This window comes from Sapajus apella, unplaced genomic scaffold (assembly GCF_009761245.1).
Source record: "Sapajus apella isolate SASKATOON/1434 unplaced genomic scaffold, GSC_monkey_1.0 scaffold28, whole genome shotgun sequence".
In the NCBI taxonomy this organism is placed as follows: Eukaryota; Metazoa; Chordata; class Mammalia; order Primates; family Cebidae; genus Sapajus; species Sapajus apella.
In genome coordinates this window covers 9,348,921-9,371,894 of record NW_022436968.1, presented here as the reverse complement: position 1 = coordinate 9,371,894, position 22,974 = coordinate 9,348,921, and the positions used below count along the sequence as shown (strand labels likewise).

The window sequence follows — 22,974 nt, the reverse complement described above, 5'->3', positions numbered from 1 at the left end:
CTGCACAAGGACTTTATTTCCCATCCTTAAAACCAGTATTCTCCCAAGGTGGATGGTAATGAGGCTACAACTATAAACTCTTAAATAGACGTACTCCAGGCAGGACCTAATCGATTTTAGAAAAATAAAGAGAAGAGTCATGATTTCATCACATTGATGCTTGACTATCAATTTTATTCCTTATTCTCAGACTTCTCCAAGTTCTTCCAGTGACTTCACTGATGTTTTCTTTCACTTGGAATATCATTTCCTCACTCCCTTTACCTTGACATGGCCAAATCCTGTGTAGCAGTCAAAGCTCAGTTTACAGGCTTCTATCTGCAAACAGTCTTGCCTGATACCATATGAAGATATATAACATAAAATTAGGTTCTGAGGGGAAAAAAACAACAACTGTGTTGCTCATAGCTGCCACACCCAGAAGTTGGCCATTGCGAGTAGGTAATGATTTGTAACAAATACAGTTTTGTATAAAAGAAATACAGAGTTCTTTGCTCGGCTGGCCGACCTTCCCTCTTTGTGACAAACTATAATCTAGAGGCTAAAGTACTACTGCTATTGCAATCTATTACTAGCTTTCCTGGAGTTTTTAGTCAATTTAATATTACAACACAACTCCTTAATATTCTAAAAGTAAAACGTAGCAAAACATGAAATGTTTTGTCTAAAAATATTTCAAAATTATTATGTGGAGCCTCTAGATATCACTGGAGACATGGTAGGATGCATCACTAAACCTGGAAATTATTTCTCTGCCCCAAGCTTTTCAGCCTCTTAGAGTTCATAGCCATCCAGTCAAGGCAGACATCAGTATTTGACTTAGTGGTTTGAATTCTGGGGTGCTATTTTCTCAACTTAGTGGCTAAAATTAAGATTCTACAGGGTGATAAATAAATGTTTGAGGAAAATCCAATTTCTTTTTGTCTAGATTGTTCTTTAGTGAGTTGCTCAAAGGGTGAAATATATATGTAAATAATTACCAACATATTGAATTTTCTATATTCTCTTTAATGCATGCTAAAATTACAACGTTCTCTTTTTTAAGTTTTTAGTGAGGAGAAGATGTCTACGGTTTCTACATGGTCAAGGAAAAAGTATGAATCAAAACAGTCCCTAGGAAACATAGATAATGATTCCTCAATTTATCAATGTTGTGAATATCTCACTGAATCAGTACTTTATCATTTAACTTCAAGCATTTCTAATGGCACCAGGAAGGGTAGAGAAAAAGAGAAAGTATGGGAAATTCAAGAAGCAGCATTTATCAAGATTATTTCAATTCATTCTCAAATGTTTGCGAGCAAGTCAATTTCCATTGGAGAACTTGCTTTATGTATTTCTGAAATCATTATTAAAATCCTTTTCAATAATAAAATTATACAGGCTGACATTGCACATAAAATGGTTTCCATACCAACAAAATACATTTACAGTCCAGGAATAGTTTCTGGTGGCTTTGATGACCTCTTTCAGGATCTCTTATTAGGAGTGATTCATGTACTGTCCAAAGAAATAGAAATAGATTATCACCTTGAAAACAATGGAAGAAACAAATCACTTTCTATGCATAGAAATAATAGTGTATCCATTTGCAACAAAATCAACAGACAGGCAGGCCCCAGAGACTGGCAGTTATCGATGAAACAAATTGATCAACTTTTTCAAAAAAATAAATTAAATTACCTTGCATGTAAGCTAAACAGCCTGGTTAGTAACCTAAAAACAAGTGAATCCAAAGAAGTTGTCAATAAAGTTTTTAATATTGTTTCTGATTTATTTTCACCAGATGAATGCCCAGATAGGGGTACGGATTCTGGTAAAATACAAAGAACATTTGTCTCCTCCTCAAATAATGAACAACCTAATAGCATATTTAGAAATAACTCACAGCTCTCCTCAAAATCAGTTTTTCTTCTCAGTGTTGTATGTGAGAAACTTATCAGAATTCTTTTGGAAGAATGCACAAGCAATGTCTTTCTTGATAATGGATCTGTTTCAGAGGAAACATCAGCAGAAGAATGTCGATTTTTAAACATGCTTCAAAGTGTAGAAGATGGAAAATCTGATTATTGTAAGAGAGGAATGAACTGTGAATTCCTTCAAGGAGATTACATGTCAGACCTTTTGGAAAATGTGGCAGAAATTGATCAAGACTTATTGTCATCAGACTCTATGCTTACTATTATTTCCCACAGTTTGGTTAAATCATTGATGAACAAATTATCTCACGGTATACAACAAGCTCCTGAAAGTCAACCTTTTGAAAATGAGCATTTGAACTACAGAACAAGAGAAATACAGTCAAGTTTCACAAAAGCAAGAAAGCCAGAATTAACAGAATTAAGACAAAGTAAATGCTCTTTAGGACTCAGGAGTTATGACAGTAATTCTTTGACAGTATCCCTGAATAATCCCAATGTGGTTAGCTCCAAAATGCAAGCACCATTTGGCAAGCATTGTGCAGTGAAATCCTCTTCTGTGTCATCACTTGAAAGACAGAGAACAAAAGAAATGGATGAGGTAGCCATTCCTAATAAGCTACATCAGGAAGGTATATATGCTGGTGTTTATTCAGCCACATTTTTGGAAGGAATAATTTCAGAATTGTTTTTTAATCTCTCTACTTCGTTGTGGGGTAAAAATAAAAACATCACTGTGTCCTGGCTCAATGAGATGAATACATTATTTGTCAACAACGTAGTGAATGAATTTAATAAAGCTCAAGTCACTGTTCTACGGAATGCTGAAGAAAGACTGTGTTTTCCACCAGTTCATACAGAAACTGTTAGCAAAATTGTCACCTCAGTTTATTATGATGTTTTACAGCAGTATGAATTAAAAGTAGCCTGCGGTAATGATCTGATACATGACAATGCCTCAATAGCAGAACAAATAACAAATGGCATATTGTTGGAGGTTTTAGACTACAAACTGCCATCTTTCCTCAGGGAATATCTCATACCCCATTCATGTTACCCTCTCAAACCTGAAATTATATTGCAAAAGCTTCAAAATAACCTGAGAGAATTTACTTCCCTACCCAGGTCTTCATCAGACTATAGTACCATGTTATCACATTCATTTTTAGAAGATGTCATCAGAAGGCTTTTATCTCAGCTCATTCCTCTGCCCATTACATGTTCCTCTTTAGGAAAAAAATATTTAATGAGTTCAGATTTTAATAAAATGTCCACTTGTATAGTAAATAAGGTTATGTCAGCCATTTCCAAACATAAAATCTGGTTGACTGTATATGATAATAAATATCTATATACTGGAAAAAACCTACAGAAGATGGTGGATTCTATTTATGGTAATATTTTGCAAATGTCTGACTCTGTTGTTTCTATACAAAAAAGTGTAATAAGCCGAAGCCCAATTATGGTTGACCAAATAGCCAGTTTTATCATCCAAGAGATTATTGAAAATCATCTTCAACCATTTTTGAGTGGAGAGGTTTTATGTCATTCAAAGAATCCACTGGATCCAGTATCCACCATGGTTAAACAGGTTCTGAGTGAAGTGATAGAGTTACACAGACCTCAGAAGCAATCACCTTTAGGTATTCCCCCTGATTCATTTGTAAGGGAGATTGTTGCCAGACTTTTGTCAAAGATTTTCACCCCAAAGCATAACACTGAAATTGAGTTGAAAAACATGACTCAAAGAATAGTAAACTCTGTAAACAGCCATTTTGATAAAACTAAAATTCACACTCTCTGTGATGACAAAGAACAGCCTTTCTCCTCTTTCGATACAGATATTGTGGATGAACTTGTCACCTCAGTTTATAGAAATGCTTTAAAGCAGCATGGGCTAGACCTTGCTATTGATAAAGAGTCTGAAGATAGTGGCATTTTTGTGGAAAATATTACCAATCTAATTGTAGCAGCTATTTCAGACTACCTTCTTCATCCACTGTTTTCTGGGAATTTGTCAGCTTCTACCGATTCTAATTCAGTGGCTGAGAATATTGTTCAGGACATCCTTAGTAACGTCAGTAAATCTACTGAGCCAAGCCAGAGTTTACCTCTATATAACACCTTGCTGCCATACACATTTTTAGAAGATGTTATCAGAGTACTATTATCTAAATTATTTTCTTCTGCATCTAGCCTGGCTCTAAACAGAGAAACCCAAAAAGATTTATCAAGATCGAATTTCAATGAAATTGCTTCAAACCTAATTAGTGATATTCGGATGAAAATTTCTCAACATAAAATTCAATTTTCAAAAGAGGAAGAAGAAACCAAATTTATTTATTCAGAAGATGATATTCAGCACCTTGTTGACTCAGTATTTGAAAACATTGTGCAAACTTCTGGGTCGGAAGAATCAGCTGTGCAAAATATCACAAGCAGTAATGATGTTCTTATTGAAATAATAGCAGGCTTCATCATTAAACATATATGTCAAAAACATCTTCAGCCATTTGTGAATGGAAAATCATTACCTTCGTCAGACACATGTTTTGATGATGAGAGAAGGCAGTTATTTTATACCAGTGTTTATTCTTCAACATTCTTGGAAGATGTAATCTCTGGAGTTTTAAGAAAAATATTCCACCGGGTAGTAGGCATTGTACAAACAAAATCCGTAGGAGATTCAGATGATGAACTGTTTGAGAAAGCTGAAGAACTCATACATTTGATAACAGGGGAATTCGCAAAAGCCCAAGTTAGCATTATAGATAATACTGAGGAAAGATCGTGTTTACCTCCAGTGGAAGGGGCTGCAGTCAAAACAATTGTTGACACGGTGTACAGCAAAGTTTTGCAAGAATATGAAATGGAAGTATTTCCCAATAAAGATTTTCTAAATAACACAAAGACTTTGGCTACCAGAATAACTAATATCATCCTGGCTGAAATTTTTGATTTCCAAATTCATCCAGATCTTATAGCAAGTCTGCCTTTTAAGTCACATTCCAAACTCAGCACAAATGTTTTAAAAAAGAGAGTTCAAGATGATATAAGTAAATCAAGATTCCAAAGACAAGCTTCAACAATCTATACCACTATGTTATCACATAGTCATTTGGAAAAAATCGTCACTCAGCTTATATCTCAGATGAGTCCATTGGACACCAGTGCAGAACAGTCAGATACTACTAAATCAGACTTAAGTAATACAGTGATAAAACTGATAAGTGAAATTATGTCAATAATTTCAAAACATGAAATATGTATTATTAAATATGGGAATAAAAGACAGAGTGTGATTTCAGCAAAAGATATCCAGGCTATGGTTGATTCCATTTATGCTGATCTTTCTCATTCAAATATGTACCAGTCCATTACAAAAGAAAAAAAGAGCATAAGTGACATACCTGTTTCAAAAATAGCAAGTTTTATAATAAAAGAAGTCTTTAATCGTCATATTCAATCATTTTTATCTGAAGATAAAACTCTCCTTTTGGCTGCAGTTGATCAAACTTATAAATCAAAAGCAATAGACCCTAAACAAAGAGAATTATCTTTTATTGTGAACTCATCTGTCTTTTTGGAGGAAGTAATTTCTGAACTTTTATGCAAAATTCTTTATGCATTTTCACATAATATGTTGGTTACTGAAAATCCAGATAGAGTGAAATATGAACTTACCAGCATTGTTACAACTTTGGTAAATTCAATTGTTCTGGAGTTCACCAAATCAGAGATTTCAGTTGCAGATAACTTTGATGAAAATTTACGTTTCTCAGAAAGATATAAAGAAATGGTACAAAAAATAGTCATCTCAGTATATGGAAAAATATTGGATCAATATAAATCTCTCATTCAAATATATAGGGTTATACAAAGTGACACAATCTGCTTTGGTAGGAAAATATATTATTTGCTATTGGAAGAAATTTATGACTATCAGGTGCAGTCATTAGTTTCAGGAGAATTAGCGTCATCTTCTTATTCTTACCCCCAAGCTGATAATATAATCAGAAATGTGCTTAACATAATCACAAAGGATAGCCATGCCTCGCCATCGTATATGACTGTGTTGCCTCATTCTCTTTTAGAGGACATGGTTTACAGACTTCTAGAGCATAACTTCCCTTCAGCTCACACTGAAAAGGAACTAAAAGAGGAAGAGGTTTCATCAGATGATGAACTTGTGGATGCAGCTTCAAAATTGACTGATGAAATTATAAAAGAAATTTCTGAACATGAGGTTCGACTTTCCATGGCAGAGGATAATGCAGAGAGTATGCGGTTAGAACCTACTGAAAATTTAGTCGACTCCATATGTAATAATATTTTGAAAACTTCTGAATTCCAAGCTGAAGTACAAAAAGATGCAGACAAAAAAGGATGCTCATTCCTCAATAAAATAGCTGGTTTTATTATGAAGGAAATCATGTATCATCATTTACAGCCATTTTTACATGGTGAAGAATCATCTTTCAGTGACTTACCCAATTATGACCATGTCTCTGAACTTGCTAAATCTGGTAAAGAAAAGACACAGCCCTCTCTATATTCAGCTACATTTTTGGAAGACGTAATCGTTAACCTGGTTCACAAATTTTGTTGTCTCCCCATTATTACTGAAGATTCTAGGAAAAATGAAATGGCAGAGCCAGATATTATGGGGTTGGCTCTAAAATTTTCAAATTCTCTGATAAGGGAATTTAAGAAAAGTGAAATAAAAGTTTTACCAAATGCTGAAAAAATGTTTTCTTTTCCACCAATTGATAAAGAGACAGTTGATAAAATATCCAATTTTGTATATGATCAGTTCATAGAAAAATGCACATCTAATGATACTCAGAAAGGTGATGAAAGTAACATTGCTATAGGGATGATTGCTGCTCTAGCCCAGAAGGCAATGTCTGCATTCAAGATTCAATCACTTTTTTCAGGAGACTGGTCTTCCACCTTCTTTTCATTTCTAAATCCAGATAATATCACCCAAAGGGTTCAACATCTACCACAAAACACCTCTACACAAATAAGCAGATGCTTAACAGAGAACCAACTCCCTTTACCAGATCAATCATATAAAGATACTTCTTCCACTTCAGACTGCAAAAGCACAGTGAGCACTTTGGAAATAAATAGAGATACAGTGAGTAGAAAGAAAAGTTTTAAAACTAAGGACACATCGATGACAAAAGGTGACATCCAAAATCCAGTACTTAGCTCTACAAATGCAATTATGAAAAGCAGCATAATTAACCTGATATCAGAGTCAGCCACAGGTGTGACAAATAAGAAGAACATGGATGAAAATAAAGTGGGAATTTGTACTCAAAAACATAGTGAGAATGTATCAAAAATCACTTCTTCAACTACCAGTGTGAAAAGTAAAGATACTCAGGAGCCAAATTTGAGTGAAACATTTAAAAATAATGAAATCGAGAGGAAAAGACATTTAATTCCAAAATATAAAGAAGGGCAGGATGACAAGGTGCACACACATTTTCCATTAATAATTGATAATATAGAATATGAGAAGGAAGTACTTGGATCAGATTCTGAAATAGGCTATAAAAAGAAGATTGACAATGCAAAAGAAAGATCATTTAAAAAAGATGGCAAGCACTTTCAGTTACCTTCTTCAAAATCCAGGAGAAATCTAGGGACTCCAACGGAGACTTTGGAAATAGGAACTCAAAGCAATGAGGGGAGAAGAGACTCTCCGACCCAAACAGACAGGGATGAGGAACACCACTCAGATTATGAACATGTTCAAAGTGTCATTGAAAATATTTATGAGGATGTTTTACAACGATCTTCTTCTCCAGAACCAGCATATTATTCAAAACTCAGTTATGACAAAAGCGCCCCAGGTGATAATGCATTAAATGTAATTCAGGAGGTCAGCAGGGATTCGGCACAGTCTGTTACGACAAAAAACTTATCCTTCTCAACTAACAAAAATGTCCCTGCCAAAGAAAAAGAAGAGACAGAGAGAGAAAAAGAGGAAGTAAGAGAAGAGATTAAAAGTGAGCCCAGTAAACCAGATGGCCCTCAGTACCAACCAAAAAATAAACCTGGAATTTTTCCCGCTAAATTTTTAGAAGATGTTATTACTGAGATGGTTAAAAAATTGATCTTTTCTTCTATACCAGAAACACAAATACAAGATAGAGGTCAAAATATCTGTGATGAGAAAAATCAAGCTAAACTCTATGACACTGCTATGAAACTCATCGATTCACTGTTAAAGGAGTTTTCAGATGCTCAAATTAAGGTTCTCAGACCAGACGAGGGGAATCAGTCTTTCCCACCTGTGGGAAAAGAGCCAACAACAGATGAAGCACCATCCAGCATTAAGATAAAATCTGCAGATAAAATGCCACCTGTCAATAAAATGACTAAAAAACTTTCAATTAAGATGCCATCAACTGACAAAACATTGGTCAATAAAGTTGTTCACTCTTCTGTTTGTAATATTTTAAATGAATATGGATCTCAAGACTCTATTTGTAAGAATATAAACAGTAATGGAGAAAATTTAGCAAGAAGACTAACTAGTGCAGTGATAAATGAAATTTTTCAACATCAGCTTAACTTGATATTTTGTGATGAGGTTTCAGTTTCAGCATGTTTGCCTCTGGAATCTAAGGATGTTGTTAAAAAAGTCCAAAAGTTGGCCCAAACAGCCAGCAAAGAATGTCAAACTTCATCACCATATACAATAATATTACCTCATAAATTTTTAGAGAATGTGATTTCTGCTCTTTTATCTAAAATTTTCTCAACAATATCCAGCAAAGAAACAAGAAAACTTGAGGACAATTTGTTCGCAGAACTGGATGTCTTTCAAATTAAGTTAGTAAGTGCAGTTGCAACAGAGATCTCCCAAAATAAACATATGATTATACGATATGTAGAATCCTTACAATCTGATGATCATGAAATTACTCAGTTAGTGGTTCAGTCTGTTTATAACAATCTCTTGCCACAGTTTGGATCACAAGAGATCATACAAAATTGTGTCACCAGTGGATGCAAAATCCTTTCAGAAACCATAGTTGACTTGGTTTTACGAGAAGTGGCTGGCAATCAGTTGCAGAGCTATTTTTGTGGAGAGCTACCTCCACATCAGTGTGTGGAAGTTGAAAACATTGTTGAAAATATCCTTAAAGATGTTTTCCAAACTACTGATGTGCCCTTACCTAAACCATCACATGCTCATAAACTGTCTTATAACATAATAGAAGAAATTGCTGTGAAATTTTTATCAAAGCTTTTATCTGTATTTCCAAAAGTGCATAAAGAAAGAACCAAATCCTTAGAAAAGGAAATGCTAAAAATAACTTCAAAAATATTAAATTCAGTCCAAGGATTTATCTTCAAAAGTAAGATTAAACTTGTAGCACCCACCAAGGAATCACCTACTGTACCGGAAGCTGATAACGCAACTATTGAAAACATAGTTAATTCTGTTTTTACCACTGTTTTAAAACACTTTGGTTCTTTTACTTCTATATTTAAAGATTTAATGGGTAAAGGTAGTGTCCTCTCAGATATAATAGGCTTTTTATTGGTGAATGTAATTTCCAATTCTGAATTTCAACCTCAAGTAGAGGAAGAAGTATCAAATTCAGAATTAGTTCTGGAAGCTGTCAAAATTATGGAAAAAGTGACCAAAATTATTGATGAACTTAAGTCTCAGGAAAAGTATTCATCCAGAAAAGGTTTGACATTAGATGTCAAATTTTTGGAAGAGGTGTTGGCCTTGTTCTTGGCTAAACTAGTAAGGTTGCCAAGTTCCTCAAGCAAAGATGAAAAAAACTTATCAAAGCCTGAGTTAAATAAAATTGCATCTCAACTGACAAAATCTGTAACAGCTGAAATTTCCAGAAGTAACATTACTCTAATAGATTCTGATCCTGAAAAACGCTGTTTAAATCCAGAAAATACAGAAAGGGTTTATCAGGTTGTTAATTCTGTTTATAATAAAATACTACAACAATCAGGAACCAACAAAGAACTTTATTATGACATAAAAGATACAAACACAGTCTATCCTAAAAAAGTGGCTAGTTTAATTATTGATGGAGTTTCAAGTTTTCCATTAGATACAATTGGCTCAACAATTTCAAATGCTGATCTCTCTGGAGAGTTAGACATTAACAGAATTGTTCAAAAGGCACAAGAACATGCTATTAATATGATTCCTGAATCGGAGGAAGAACAGTTAGATCAAGTTTCATCTGAAGAGGAATATCCTATTAAAATTGTTCCACACATTGGGAAAAAACCAGTCAAAATAGATCCAAAAATTATTTCTGAACACTTAGCAGTTATTTCTATAAAAACTGAACCTCTTGAGAAACTTAAGCAGGAGTGTTTGAAAAGAACAGGACGTAGCATAGCAGAACTGAGAAGAGCATCAATAAGTGGGAGAAATTATTACTCAGAATCACCTAATTTAGAAAATAAAAAGAGAGAAAGACGTACCTCACTGGATAAGACTGGAAAACTGGATGTAAAACCCTTAGAGGTAAGTGCAAAAGTAATGGCAGGAAAATGAGTGGATAGTGAGACATGGTTTTTCTGTGATTTCCTTCCTCAAATAAGTATATGGATATGCATTCATTGTTGTTGCTATTGCTCAGCCCAATAGGAGAGCTGGTTGTATCGGTTCATCCATACATTCATATTATTTACTAGGATTTGCCATGTTATTTCTGTGGCTCACTCTAAAAGTCTCAGGCTGGTTTTCCTAAGACAATCGTTTTGAACCTTTTTTTTTTTTTTTAAGAATGTGATTATAAGCATATACCCTTCACAGTAAAACCAGATTGACAGGAGTTATAATTGACATTTGAATATTTAGAAGTAGCAATCTTGTGTAGTTCCTTAGTTTGTTATAGATATCTAAAGGTGTTCAAACAGGCCAACTAAAAGAATATCAGGGTACATAGAACAGTCTAAAATAGTTTTAATTTTCAAATTTAAGGCTCTAGAGTAGTACTCATTTTCTTTTTTTTTTTTCCCATTTATTTATTTTATTGCTTTTTAGGTTTTGGGGTACATGTGAAGAACATGCAAGATTGTTGCATAGGTACACACGTGGCAGTGTGATTTGCTGCCTTCCTCCCCATCACCTACATCTGGCATCTCTCCCCTTGCTATCTCTCCCCAGCTCCCCACCCCCCACCGTCCCTCCCCTATTTCCCCCCAACTGACCCCAGTGTGTAGTGCTCCCCTCCCTGTGTCCATGTGTTCTCATTGTTCAACACCCGCCTATGAGTGAGAACATGTGGCGTTTGATCTTCTCTTCTGTCAGTTTGCTGAGAATGATGGTTTCCAGGTTCATCCATGTCCCTACAAAGGACCTAAACTCATAATTTTTGATGGCTGCATAATATTCCATGGTGTATATATGCCACATTTTCCCTGTCCAGTCTATCATCGATGGGCATTTGGGTTGGTTCCAGGTCTTTGCTATTGTAAACAGTGCTGCAATGAACATTCGTGTGCACGTGTCCTTATAGTAGAATGATTTATAATCCTTTGGATATATACCCAGTAATGGGATTGCTGGGTCAAATGGAATTTCTATTTCTAGGTCCTTGAGGAAACACCACACTGTCTTCCACAATGGTTGAACTAATTTACACTCCCACCAACAGTGCAAAAGTGTTCCTATTTCTCCACATCCTCTCTAGCATCTGTTGTCTCCAGATTTTTTCATGATTGCCATTCTAACTGGCATGAGATGGTATCTCAATGTTGTTTTGATTTGCATTTCTCTGATGACCAGTGATGATGAGCATTGTTTCATATGTTTGTTGGCCTCCTGTTTGTCTTCTTTTGCAAAGTATCTGTTCATATCCTTTGCCCAATTTTGAATGGGCTTGTTAGTTTTTTTCTTGTAGATCTGTTTTAGTTCTTTGTAAATTCTGGATATCAGCCCTTTGTCAAATGAGTAAACCATAAAAATTTTTTCCCATTCTGTTGGTTGCCGATTCACTCTAATGACTGTTTCTTTTGCTGTGCAGAAGCTGTGAAGTTTGATTAGGTCCCATTTGTCTATTTTGGCTTTTGTTGTCAATGCTTTTGGTGTTTTGGACATGAAGTCCTTGCCTACACCAATGTCCTGAATGGTTTTGCCTAGATTTTCTTCTAGGGTTTTTATAGTGTTAGGTCTTATGTTTAAGCCTTTAATCCATCTGGAGTTAATTTTAGTGTAAGGTGTCAGGAAGGGGTCCAGTTTCTGCTTTCTACACATGGCTAGCCAGTTTACCCAACACCATTTATTAAACAAGGAATCCTTTTCCCATTGCTCGTTTTTGTCTGGTTTGTCAAAGATCAGATGGTTGTAGATATGTTGCGTTGCATCGAGACCTCTGTTGTGTTCCATTGGTCTATATCTCTGTTTTGGTACCAGTACCATGCTGTTTTGATTACTGTAGCCTTGTAGTATAGTTTGAAGTCTGGTAGTGTGATGTCTCCTGCTTTGTTCTTTTTGCTTAGAATTGACTTGGCTATGTGGGCTCTCTTTTCGTTCCATATGAAGTTTAAGGTGGTTTTTTCCAGTTCTGTGAAGAAGGTCATTGGTAGCTTGATGGGGATAGCATTGAATCTGTAAATTACTTTGGGCAGTATGGCCATTTTCACAATATCGATTCTTCCTAACGAACATGGAATGTTTTTCCATCTGTTTGTGTCCTCTCTTATTTCGTTGAGCAGTGGCTTGTAGTTCTCCTTGAAGAGGTCCTTTACGTTCCTTGTTAGTTGTATTCCTAGGTATTTTATTCTCTTTGTGGCAATTGTGAATGGAAGTTTGTTCTTGATTGGCTCTCTTTAAGTCTGTTATTGGTGTACAGGAATGCATGTGATTTTTGCACATTGATTTTGTATCCTGAGGCTTTGCTGAACTTGCTTATCAGTTTCAGGAGATTTGGGGCTGAGACGATGGGGTCTTCTAGATATACAATCATGTCGTCTGCAAATAGAGACAATTTGACTTCCTCCTTTCCTATTTGAATACCCTTTATTTCTTTTTCTTGCCTGATTGCTCTGGCTAGAACTTCTAGAACTATATTGAAAAGGAGTGGTGAGAGAGGACATCCTTGTCTGGTGCCACATTTCAAGGGGAATGCTTCCAGGTTTTGCCTAGTCAGTATGATATTGGCTGTCGGTTTGTCATAAATAGCTTTTATTATTTTGAGATGCGTTCCATCAATACCTAGCTTATTGAGGGTTTTTAGCATAAAGTGCTGTTGAATTTTGTCAAAGGTCTTCTCTGCATCAATTGAGATAATCATGTGGTTTTTGTCTTTGGTTCTGTTTATGTGGTGAATTACGTTTATAGACTTACGTATGTTGAACCAGCCTTGCATCCCCAGGATGAAGCCTACTTGATCATGGTGGATAAACTTTTTGATGTGCTGTTGCAATCGGCTTGTCAGTATTTTATTGAAGATTTTTGCATCTATGTTCATCATGGATATTGGCCTGAAGTTTTCTTTTCTTGTTGAGTCTCTGCCGGGTTTTGGAATCAGGATGATGTTGGTCTCATAAAATGATTTGGGAAGAATTCCCTCTTTTTGTATTGTTTGGAATAGTTTCACAAGGAATGGTACCAGCTCCTCTTTGTATGTCTGGTAGAATTCGGCTGTGAACCCATCTGGACTGGGCTTTTTTGGGGTGGTAAGCTCTTAATTGCTGCCTCAACTTCAGACCTTGTTATGGGTCTGTTCAGGGTTTCGGCTTCTTCCTGGTTTAGGCTTGGGAGGAGGCAAGTGTCCAGGAATTTATCCATTTCTTCCAGGTTTACTAGTTTATATGCATGAAGTTGTTTGTAATTACCTCTGATGATGGTTTGAATTTCTGTGGAATCTGTGGTGATATCCCCTTTATCATTTTTTATTGCATCAATTTGGTTATTCTCTCTTTTCTTTTTCATTAATCTGGCTAGTGGTCTGTGTATTTTGTTGATCTTTTCAAAAAACCAGCTCCTGGATTTATGGATTTTTTGAAGGGTTTTTTGTGTCTCTATCTCCTTCAGTTCTGCGCTGATCTTAGCTATTTCTTGTCTTCTGCTAGGTTTTGAGGTTTTTTGATCTTGCTCCTCTAGCTCTTTCAGTTTTGACTATAGCGTGTCAATTTTTTATCTCTCCTTGCTTCTCATGTGGGCACTTATTGCTATATATTTTCCTCTAGAGACTGCTTTAAATGTGTCCCAGAGATTCTGGTATGTTGTATCTTCATTCTTGTTGGTTTTGAAGAACATCTTTATTTCTGTCTTCATTTTGTTGTTTATCCAGTCAACATTCAAAAGCAAGTTGTTCAGTTTCCATGAAGCTGTGCGGTTCTGGGTTAGTTTTTGAATTCTGAGTTCTAACTTGATTGCACTGTGGTCCGAGAGACTGTTTGTTATGATTTCCGTTCTTTTGCATTTGCTGAGGAGTGATTTACTCCCAATTATGTGGTCAGTTTTAGAGTAGGTGTGATGTGGTGCTGAGAAGAATGTATATTCTATGGATTTGGGGTGGAGAGTTCTGTAAATGTCTATTAGGTTTGCTTGGTCCAGGTCTGAGTTCACGTCCTGGATATCCTTGTTAATTTTCTGTGTGGTTGATCTGTCTAATATTGACAATGGGGTGTTAAAGTCTCCCACTATTATTGTGTGGGAGTCTAAGTCTCTTTGTAAGTCATTAAGAACTTGCCTTATGTATCTAGATGCTCCTGTATTGGGTGCGTATATATTTAGGATCGTTAGCTCTTCTTGTTGCATTGATCCTTTTACTATTATGTAATGCCCTTTTTTGTCTCTTTTGATCTTTGTTGCTTTAAAGTCTAATTTATCAGAGATGAGAATTGCAACTCCTGCTTTTTTTTTTTTTTTTTGCTCTCCATTTGCTTGGTAAATCTTCCTCCATCCCTTTATTTTGAGCCTTTGTGTATCCTTGCATGTGAGATGGGTTTCCTGGATACAGCACACCGATGGGTTTTGTCCTTTTATCCAATTTGCCAGTCTGTGTCTTTTGATTGGGGCATTTAGTCCATTTACATTTAGGGTTAATATTGTTACGTGCAAATTTGATACTGCCATTTGGGTGCTAGCTGGCTGTTTTGCCCATTAGTTGATGCAGATTCTTCATTGTGTTGATTCTCTTTACCCTTTGGCATGTTTTTGGAGTGCCTGGTACTGGTTGTTCCTTTATATGCATAGAGCCTCTTTCAGGAGCTCTTGTAAAGCTGGCCTGGTGGTGACGAAATCTCTGAGTACTTGCAAGTTCACAAAGTATTTTATTTTTCCTTCGCTTATGAAGCTTAGTTTGGCTGGATAGGAGAATCTGGGTTGAAAGTTCTTTTCTTTAAGGACGTTGAATATTGGCCCTCACTCTCTTCTGGCTTGTAGGGTTTCTGCTGAGAGATCTGCTGTGAGTCTGATGGGCTTCCCTTTGTGGGTAACCCGACCTTTCTCTCTGGCTGCCCTTAGTATTTTCTCCTTCATTTCAACCCTGGTGAATCTGATGATTATGTGCCTTGGGGTTGCTCTTCTTGAGGAATATCTTTGTGGTGTTCTCTGTATTTCCTGGACTTGAATATTTGCCTGCCTTGCTAGGTTGGGGACGTTTTCCTGGATAATATTCTGAAGAGTATTTTCCAGCTTGGATTCATTCTCTTCGTCGCATTCAGGTATGCCTATCAAACGTAGATTAGGTCTTTTCACATAGTCCCACATTTCTTGGGGACTTTGTTCATTCCTTTTTACCCTTTTTTCTCTGTTCTTGCCTTCCCGTTTTATTTCATTGAGTTGATCTTCAACCTCTGATATCCTTTCTTCTGCTTGGTCAATTCGGCTATTGATACTTGTGCATGCTTCACGAAGTTCTCGTGTTGTGTTTTTCAGCTCCATTAATTCATTTATATTCCTTTCTATTTTGTCCATTCTCATTAGCATTTTGTCAAATCCTTTTTCAACGTTCTTAGTTTCTTTGCATTTGGTTAGAACATGTTCTTTTAGTTCACAGAAGTTTCTTACTACCCACCTTCTGAAGTCTGATTCTGTCATTTCATCACACTCATTCTCCATCCAACCTTGTTCCCTTGCTGGTGAGCAGTTGTGATCCCTTTTAGGACGAGAGGTGTTCTGGTTTCAGGTGTTTTCATCCTTTTTGTGCTGGTTTCTTCCCATCTTTATGGATGTATCCACCTGTCGTCTTTGTAGTTGCTGGCTTTCAGATTGGGTCTCTGAGTGGATGCTCTGTTTGTTGATGATGAGGTTATTTCTTTTTCTTGGTTTTCCTTCTGACAGTCTGGCCCCTCTGTTGTAGGTCTGCTGAGGTCCACTCCAGGCCCTGCTTGCCTGGGGATCACCTGCAGCAGCTGCTGAACAGTAAGGGTTGTTACCAGTTTTCTTCTTCTGCTATCTTTGTCCCAGAAGGATACCCACCAAGTGTCAATCTGATCTCTCCTTTATGAGGTGACTCTTTGGCTCTTTGGATATACAGGGGTCAGGGAGCTGCTTGAGGAGACGGTCTCTTCTTTATAGGAGCTCAAATGCTGAGCTGTGAGCTCCATTGTTCATTCAGAGCTGCTGGGTAGGTACGTTTAGGTCTGCTGCAGCAGAACTCATAAACTGCTTTTTGTTCCCAGGTGCTCTGTCCCAGGGATTTAGGGCTTTATGAGTTTCCATTATGCAGCTCCCTTTCTTTTTTTTTTCCTTCAGAGCTGCCCTGCCCAGCATGGAGGCAGCCTAGTCACTGTCTGCCTATGGAGGCTTTGCTGAGCTGCTGTGGGCTCCGCCCAGCTGCCGAGTGAACTTCCCTGCAGTCCTTTTTATATGGGTGTAGTTAGAACTGCCTCGGCAATGGTGGCCTGCCTCTGTTAAGGCGGAGCCTCTCTGCAGTGGCGGGTTGCCTTGGCAATGGTGGGCTGCCTCAGCATTGGTTGACTACCTCCGTAGTGGCGGGCTGCCTCAGTAATGGTGGATGCCCCTCCCCCACAGAGCTGAATTCCCAGGTTCAGCTGCACTTGCTGTGAAACTTTCAATCCAGAGAGTTTCTGATTGCTGTTCTTTTGTCGGGGTGGGACCAGCCGAGCCTGATTGCCTGGCTCCCTGCCTCAGAGCCTTTTTTTTTTTTTTTTTAAGTTGTTGTTCCAGTTGTCTGTTGAAGCGGCGCAAGGGTCTGTGTTTTTTCCTGTGAGGCAACTCACTGCACTGGCTTAAACAGCGGCACTGAGATTTGTGGCATTTATTTTGCCCTGGAATCTACTGTTCTGTTTCCCTGCTCAGTCCCCTTTTTAAACAGACGAATGGGTGACTTCCCATGGCTCCAATCTCCAACCAAAAGGGCCCCCAGACTGGTGTATTTTGTATGGAGAACCGCTGCTCCAGGGCTCCAACAAAGCAGCCGCGCGGGGCAAAGCAGCGGCGCTGGCGGGCACAGCCATGCTGGCCAAAACAGCCGCGCTGGTGACCCATGGAGCTCCTCCACCTGGGAATTGCCTAGTCTGTGGGCAATAAAAATGTGGCGTCCACTCACCCTCTGCACTTTCACTGGGAGCTGCAATCCTAAGCTGTTCCTAAACAGCCATCTTGGATCATAACCCCTCATTTTCTTTCAGTAAAATTTATCAGCAAACATTAGACTGCAAACTCTTAGATTACATTTGCTCTATTTTACTTCAATTATATTACCCTTTCCCATTTGCCCTGGTGTCTCAAGATGTATCCATTTTTTTCATGCTTACACACTTGTTTTATCTAAACCCAGCTGCATTAGTGCTCCTATTTTTATAAGCCTCTTTCCTACTGCTTGAATCCTTACTCTGCATATACTCAGGCCCCAAATATTTTAACTGAGAATTTAAAATGTCAAAAATAATGTCCTTATTATAAGGAAACTACTACTGAAGACCAAAGATTTGTCTCACAAACAAGTAGTTTGCATGGATCCATCAGGGATTTTGTTTTGTATTAAAATCCCTTTAACTGATGGTGTGCATTTGTGGGAGGGCTGAGTATGCTTAGGCATGTAGTTTGTAACCTGGACAATTAGCAAAGTTTTATAGAACCATGCCGTCTGGAGCATAAACTTAGAGTAAATTTTTTTCAGCACTCTTCTGCAACCCACTAAACTGAATCTCAAGGCTAGTAAATATGTTAATTAATGTTTTCAGTTTTCACACCCTGGTATAGTTTGATATTTATCCCTGCCCAAATCTCATGTTGAATTGTAATCCCCAGTGCTGGAGGTGGATACTGATGTAATGTGTCTGGGTTATGGGGACTGACCTTTCATGGCTTAGCACTGTCTTTGCAAGAGTGAGTTCTTGCAAGATTGGTCATTTAAAAGTGTGTGGCACCTACCCTCCCAACACACACACAATATTTTTCTCCTGCCTTCACCATGTGATGTGCCTGCTCTTACTTTGTTTTCAGTCATGATTGGAAGCTTCCTCAGGCCTCACCAGAAACAGATGCACTAATATATATATATTCATATATATATAAATGTATAAGGTTATTAATATATATTAATATATATAAGGTAATTTAATACATATAAGGTAATATATACTATCATATATATCATATATATTATGATATATATATATATATATCATATATTATATATATATATATATATATATATATATTATATATATATATATCATATATATATATATATATCATATATATCATATTATATATATCATATATATCATATATATATATATAACCTGCTCTCAGGAATTTCTTTATAGCAGTGGAAGAATGACATAACACAGAAAATTGGTACCAAGGAGTGGGGCAGTAACTGAAAATATTTTTCTGTTAACCAGCACCTTTGGAACTGGTTAACAGATAGAGGCTGGAAGAGTTTGGAGGCTCAGAAGAAGACAGGAAGATTAAGGAGAGTTTGGAACTTCTTAGAGATTGGATAAATGGTTGTGACCAAAAGGCTGATGGACAATGGTGATATGAACAATGAAGTGGAGGCTGATAAGGTCTCAGATGGAAATGAGGAATTTATTGGGAACTAGAGCAAAGGTCACTTTTGTTATGCCTTAGCAAAAAACTTGGCTGCATTGTGCCCATGCCCTAGAGTTTTGTGGAGTTTCATCATGTGAATGATGACCTAGGATAGCTGACAAAAAAATTTCTCATAAATGAAGTATTCAAGATATGACCTGGCTGCTTCTAATAGCCTGTTCTCAGATGCAGGAGGAAAGAAATGACTTACATTTAGAATTTATATTTAAAAGGGAAGCAGAGCATAAAGTCTGGAAAATTGGCTGGGCATAGTGGCTCACACCTGTAATCCCAGCACTTTAGGAGGCCGAACTGGGTGGGGCACCTGAGGGCAGAAGTTTGAGACCAGTCTGTCCAATATGGTGAAACCGCATCTCCGCTAAAAATACAAAAATTAGCTGGCTGTGGTGGCACATGCCTGTAGTCCCAGCTACTTCGTAGGCTGAGGCATGGGAATGACTTAAACCCAAGAGACAGAGGTTGCAGTGAGCCAAGATCATGCCACTGAACTCCAGCCTGGGCGACAAAGTGAGACTCCATCTCAAAGAAAAAGAAAAATCAGCCATATGGCAAAGAAAGAAAAAGTTTTGGGTTTTTGTTTTTTGTTTGTTTGTTGAGAGAAATTCAAGAAGGCTGTGGAACTATCGCTTGTTAGAGAAACTTGCAAAACTGAATTCAGCCATATGGCAAAGAAAGAAAAATTTCTGTTTTTTGTTTTTGTTTGTTGTTTGTTTGTTTGTTGAGAGAAATTTAAGAAGGCTGTAGAACTATCACTTGTTAGAGAAACTTGCAAAACTGAAAGAGAGCTAAGTGCTAATATTCAAGACAATGGAGAAAAGGCTTTTTCTCCATTCCTCTCACTGCAATCTGTTTTATTTCAGTTCCAGAGGCTTAGGAGGAAAGAATGGTTTCATGGGCTCTGCAGCCTCAGAACTCCACTGCTCACATCCCCATGGCTCCTTTTCCCTCTTCCAGCTATGGCTCAAAGGGGCTCAGTTATAGCATGGGCTGCAAGCTATAGCCTTGGTGGTTTCCATGTGGTATTAAGCGTATAGACACACAGAATCCAAGAAAAAATGAGGCTTCTCAGCCTCTGTCTAGATTTCAGAGGAAGTATGGAAAAACCTGTATGCCCAGGCAGAAGCCTGCTGCAGGAGTGGAGTCCTTACAGAGAACTTTTACCATGGCATGCAGGGGGGACATGTAAGGTTGAAGGTCCCACACAGAGTCCCCACTGGGGCATTTCTTAGTGGAGCTGTTGGAAGAGATTTTGAATTCTGCAGACCCCAGAATCGTAGATCCGCCAGCATCCTGCAACCTCAGAGTGGAAAAGTCTCAGGCACTCAGCATCTTCCAAGAGCATCCACCAGGGCTACATCCTGCAAAAACACAGGGGTGGGGCTGCCCAAGGCCTTGAGAGCTCACCCCTCCCATCATTATGCCCTATATGTGGGAGATAGAGTCTAAGGAAATTATTTTAGAGCTTTAAGATTTAATGACTGCACTTCTGGATTTCGGACTTGCATGAGGCCTGTAGCCCCTTCCATCAGACCAATTTCTCCCTTTTCAAACATGAGTGTTTGCCCAATGCCTGTACTCCCATTGTCTCTTGGAGGTAACTATTTTGTTTTTGATCGTATTTTGTGGTGTGAGAAGGATGAGAGATTTGTAGGAGCCACAGGCAGAATGATATAGTTTGGATATTTGTTCCCCTTTCAAATCTCAGGTTGAATTATAATCCGCAATGCTGGAAGAGGGGGCCTGGTGGGAGATGTTTGGGTCAGGGGGATGGATCTCTCATGGTTTAGTGCTGTCTTCATGACAGTGAGTGAGTTCTCATGCTACTTGGTCATTTAAAATTGTGTGGCAACTGCCCCCAACTCTCTCTTGCCCCTGCTATCTCCATGTGATGTGCCTGCTCCCACTTTGCCTTCTGCCATGATTGGAAGCTTCTTGAGGCTTCCTTAGAAGCAGATGCCACTATGTTTTCTGCAAAACCCGCAGAACTGAGAGACAATTAAATGTCTTTTCTAATAAATTACCCAGTCTCAGGTAATTATAGCAGTGCAAGAGTGACCTAACACACACCAAAATTCTTAGTTTATCATGGTCTAAAACTTCTTTAATCTTGTTTACTCTTGCTTTTTTGGAAGAAATGATAGTCTCTTCCAGCTCCGAAATTTTATTTTTAATCTGGGTTCTCATCATTATATTAGCATATACTTGGTAGTCTTCATTCATATGTAAATTATTGCCTGGGAAAAAAATTAAGTGAACAGACTATAAAATAACATTAACTAAACTCAGTTAATTATCTATAGAATTATCTGCCACAAATCTTACTCTTAGTTACAAGCTTCCTTTACTTGAGTCATTTATAACCACAGAGTGCAAGAAAGGAATATTTAAACTAAAAAAAATACCACTGTCCTGTTCAAGGAAGGAAAAGCCATCCTAAAAATAAAACAATAAAGAAGCAGACACAGGCAACTCAGTTAAGGCATGTTATTTGCCCCAGTCTGGCTACCAGTTTTATCTATCTTCAACAAAGGGCACAGCAGAGAAGAGAAAGAAAGACCAGCCTGGCCAATATGATGAAACCCTGTCTCTACAAGAGAATACCAAAATTAGCCAGACATAGTGGCACTCCTGTAGTCCTAGCTACTCAGGAGGCTAAGATAGGAGAATCACTGGAACCTGGGAGTCGGAGTTGCAGTGAGCCAAGATCGCATCACTGCACTCCAGCCTGGGTAACAGGGAGAGACTCTATCTGAAAAAAAAAAGAAAGAAAGAAAAAAAAGAAAGAAAAGAATGTATGTATATTTAGATTTCTCTATGAGTCCTTACCTAGGATTTTTGGAAAATAGGTTATCCTGTCTTCTTCTGTCACAAAACGTTCAAGATAAATGACAAAGAAGTAATTATGTTAGATTTTGCTCTGACTTTTGGAGTAAGTTAGATTAGATTGATGTATAGAAATGTAAAAAAGTGATGCATGCCAACAAATATTTTTTTATTTGACTTTATTTCTTTTAAAAATATTGCTAATATTAAGTGATAATTGAAGACATTACTTAAATCAAAAGTAGAAATCACAAGAAAATAGCTACATTATAATCAAACTACAGGAAAAGCGATTTAGACATTTGTTTTTAATATTTGCTACACCTTTATTTTCAGGCTGTTGGCAGAAATTCATTTCAGAATATAAGAAAGCCTGATATTACAAGGGTAGAGCTCTTAAAAGATGTGCAAAACAAAAGTGATCTTATTGTTCGATTAGTGGCTCATGATATTGATCAAGTGGATTTGGAAAATTACATAAAAGAAGAACTTGATTCTGATGAAGATGAAGTTGTTTTAAGAGAGACTGTGGCAGAAGAAAAAGGCGTTGAAGTATTTAAAGATCAAGTAAAAGAAGTCAAGAAGCTAGAAGAAAACAAAGTTTCTCCTAAGTCAACACTAAGCACTAGCAGCCTGAAAAAGCTTTTGTCACTAAGTAAATGTTGTCAGACCACAGCCAGTGCAAATATTGAAAGTATTGAAGCAGCCTCAAATCAGGTAACAGAATCTAAGGAGACACATGTTAAAAGAGCTGTTGCTGAGCTTGACATGGCCATAAAAAAAGCCATGCCTGAAACAGCCTCTTCATCTTGGGAAGAAAAGCCACTGTGTAAGGTAAGTGAGAAGCATGACAGTTAGTGACAAGAAAGGAGAGACAGCTTTACAAATATGGCTCAATAATGTATCTTGGTTAGTCAGAAAAGAATGAATTGAGTCTCAAGCCTGGTGATATTTACAGAATAAGGGAAATAATTACCAGGCACAGCTGTGAATCTCAACTGTAGGAAAGCAGATAATAGGGGAAAAACTAGATTAATTAGAATCTCAAAGAAAAGACAAAATGAAACTGTTAAGAAAAATGTAAACTAATTATTAAAAACAATTGCTTTCCACCCTTTTGTATTTTTGCTGGTAAGTACTCATTGAACATTTTGTGTGTCGAGTCTAATGCCACTAGAACAGCAG

At 37.4% G+C, this 22,974-nt stretch overlaps 1 protein-coding gene across 8 annotated transcripts in view; it reads left to right on the top strand.

Moving 5' to 3' along the window:
- The window catches only part of FSIP2 (fibrous sheath interacting protein 2), a 95,868-nt gene that overhangs the window by 59,601 nt on the left and 13,293 nt on the right, over positions 1-22,974 (top strand). For all 8 annotated transcript variants that reach the window (XR_004273271.1, XM_032292728.1, XM_032292727.1 and 5 more), the window contains 2 exons: positions 1,046-10,449; positions 22,126-22,623. Coding sequence is in view for 7 of the 8 variants with exons in the window: in XM_032292728.1 (XP_032148619.1) it covers positions 1,046-10,449; positions 22,126-22,623 (9,902 nt within the window). In the remaining variant the exon portion in view is untranslated. The remainder of the gene's footprint in view (positions 1-1,045; positions 10,450-22,125; positions 22,624-22,974) is intronic.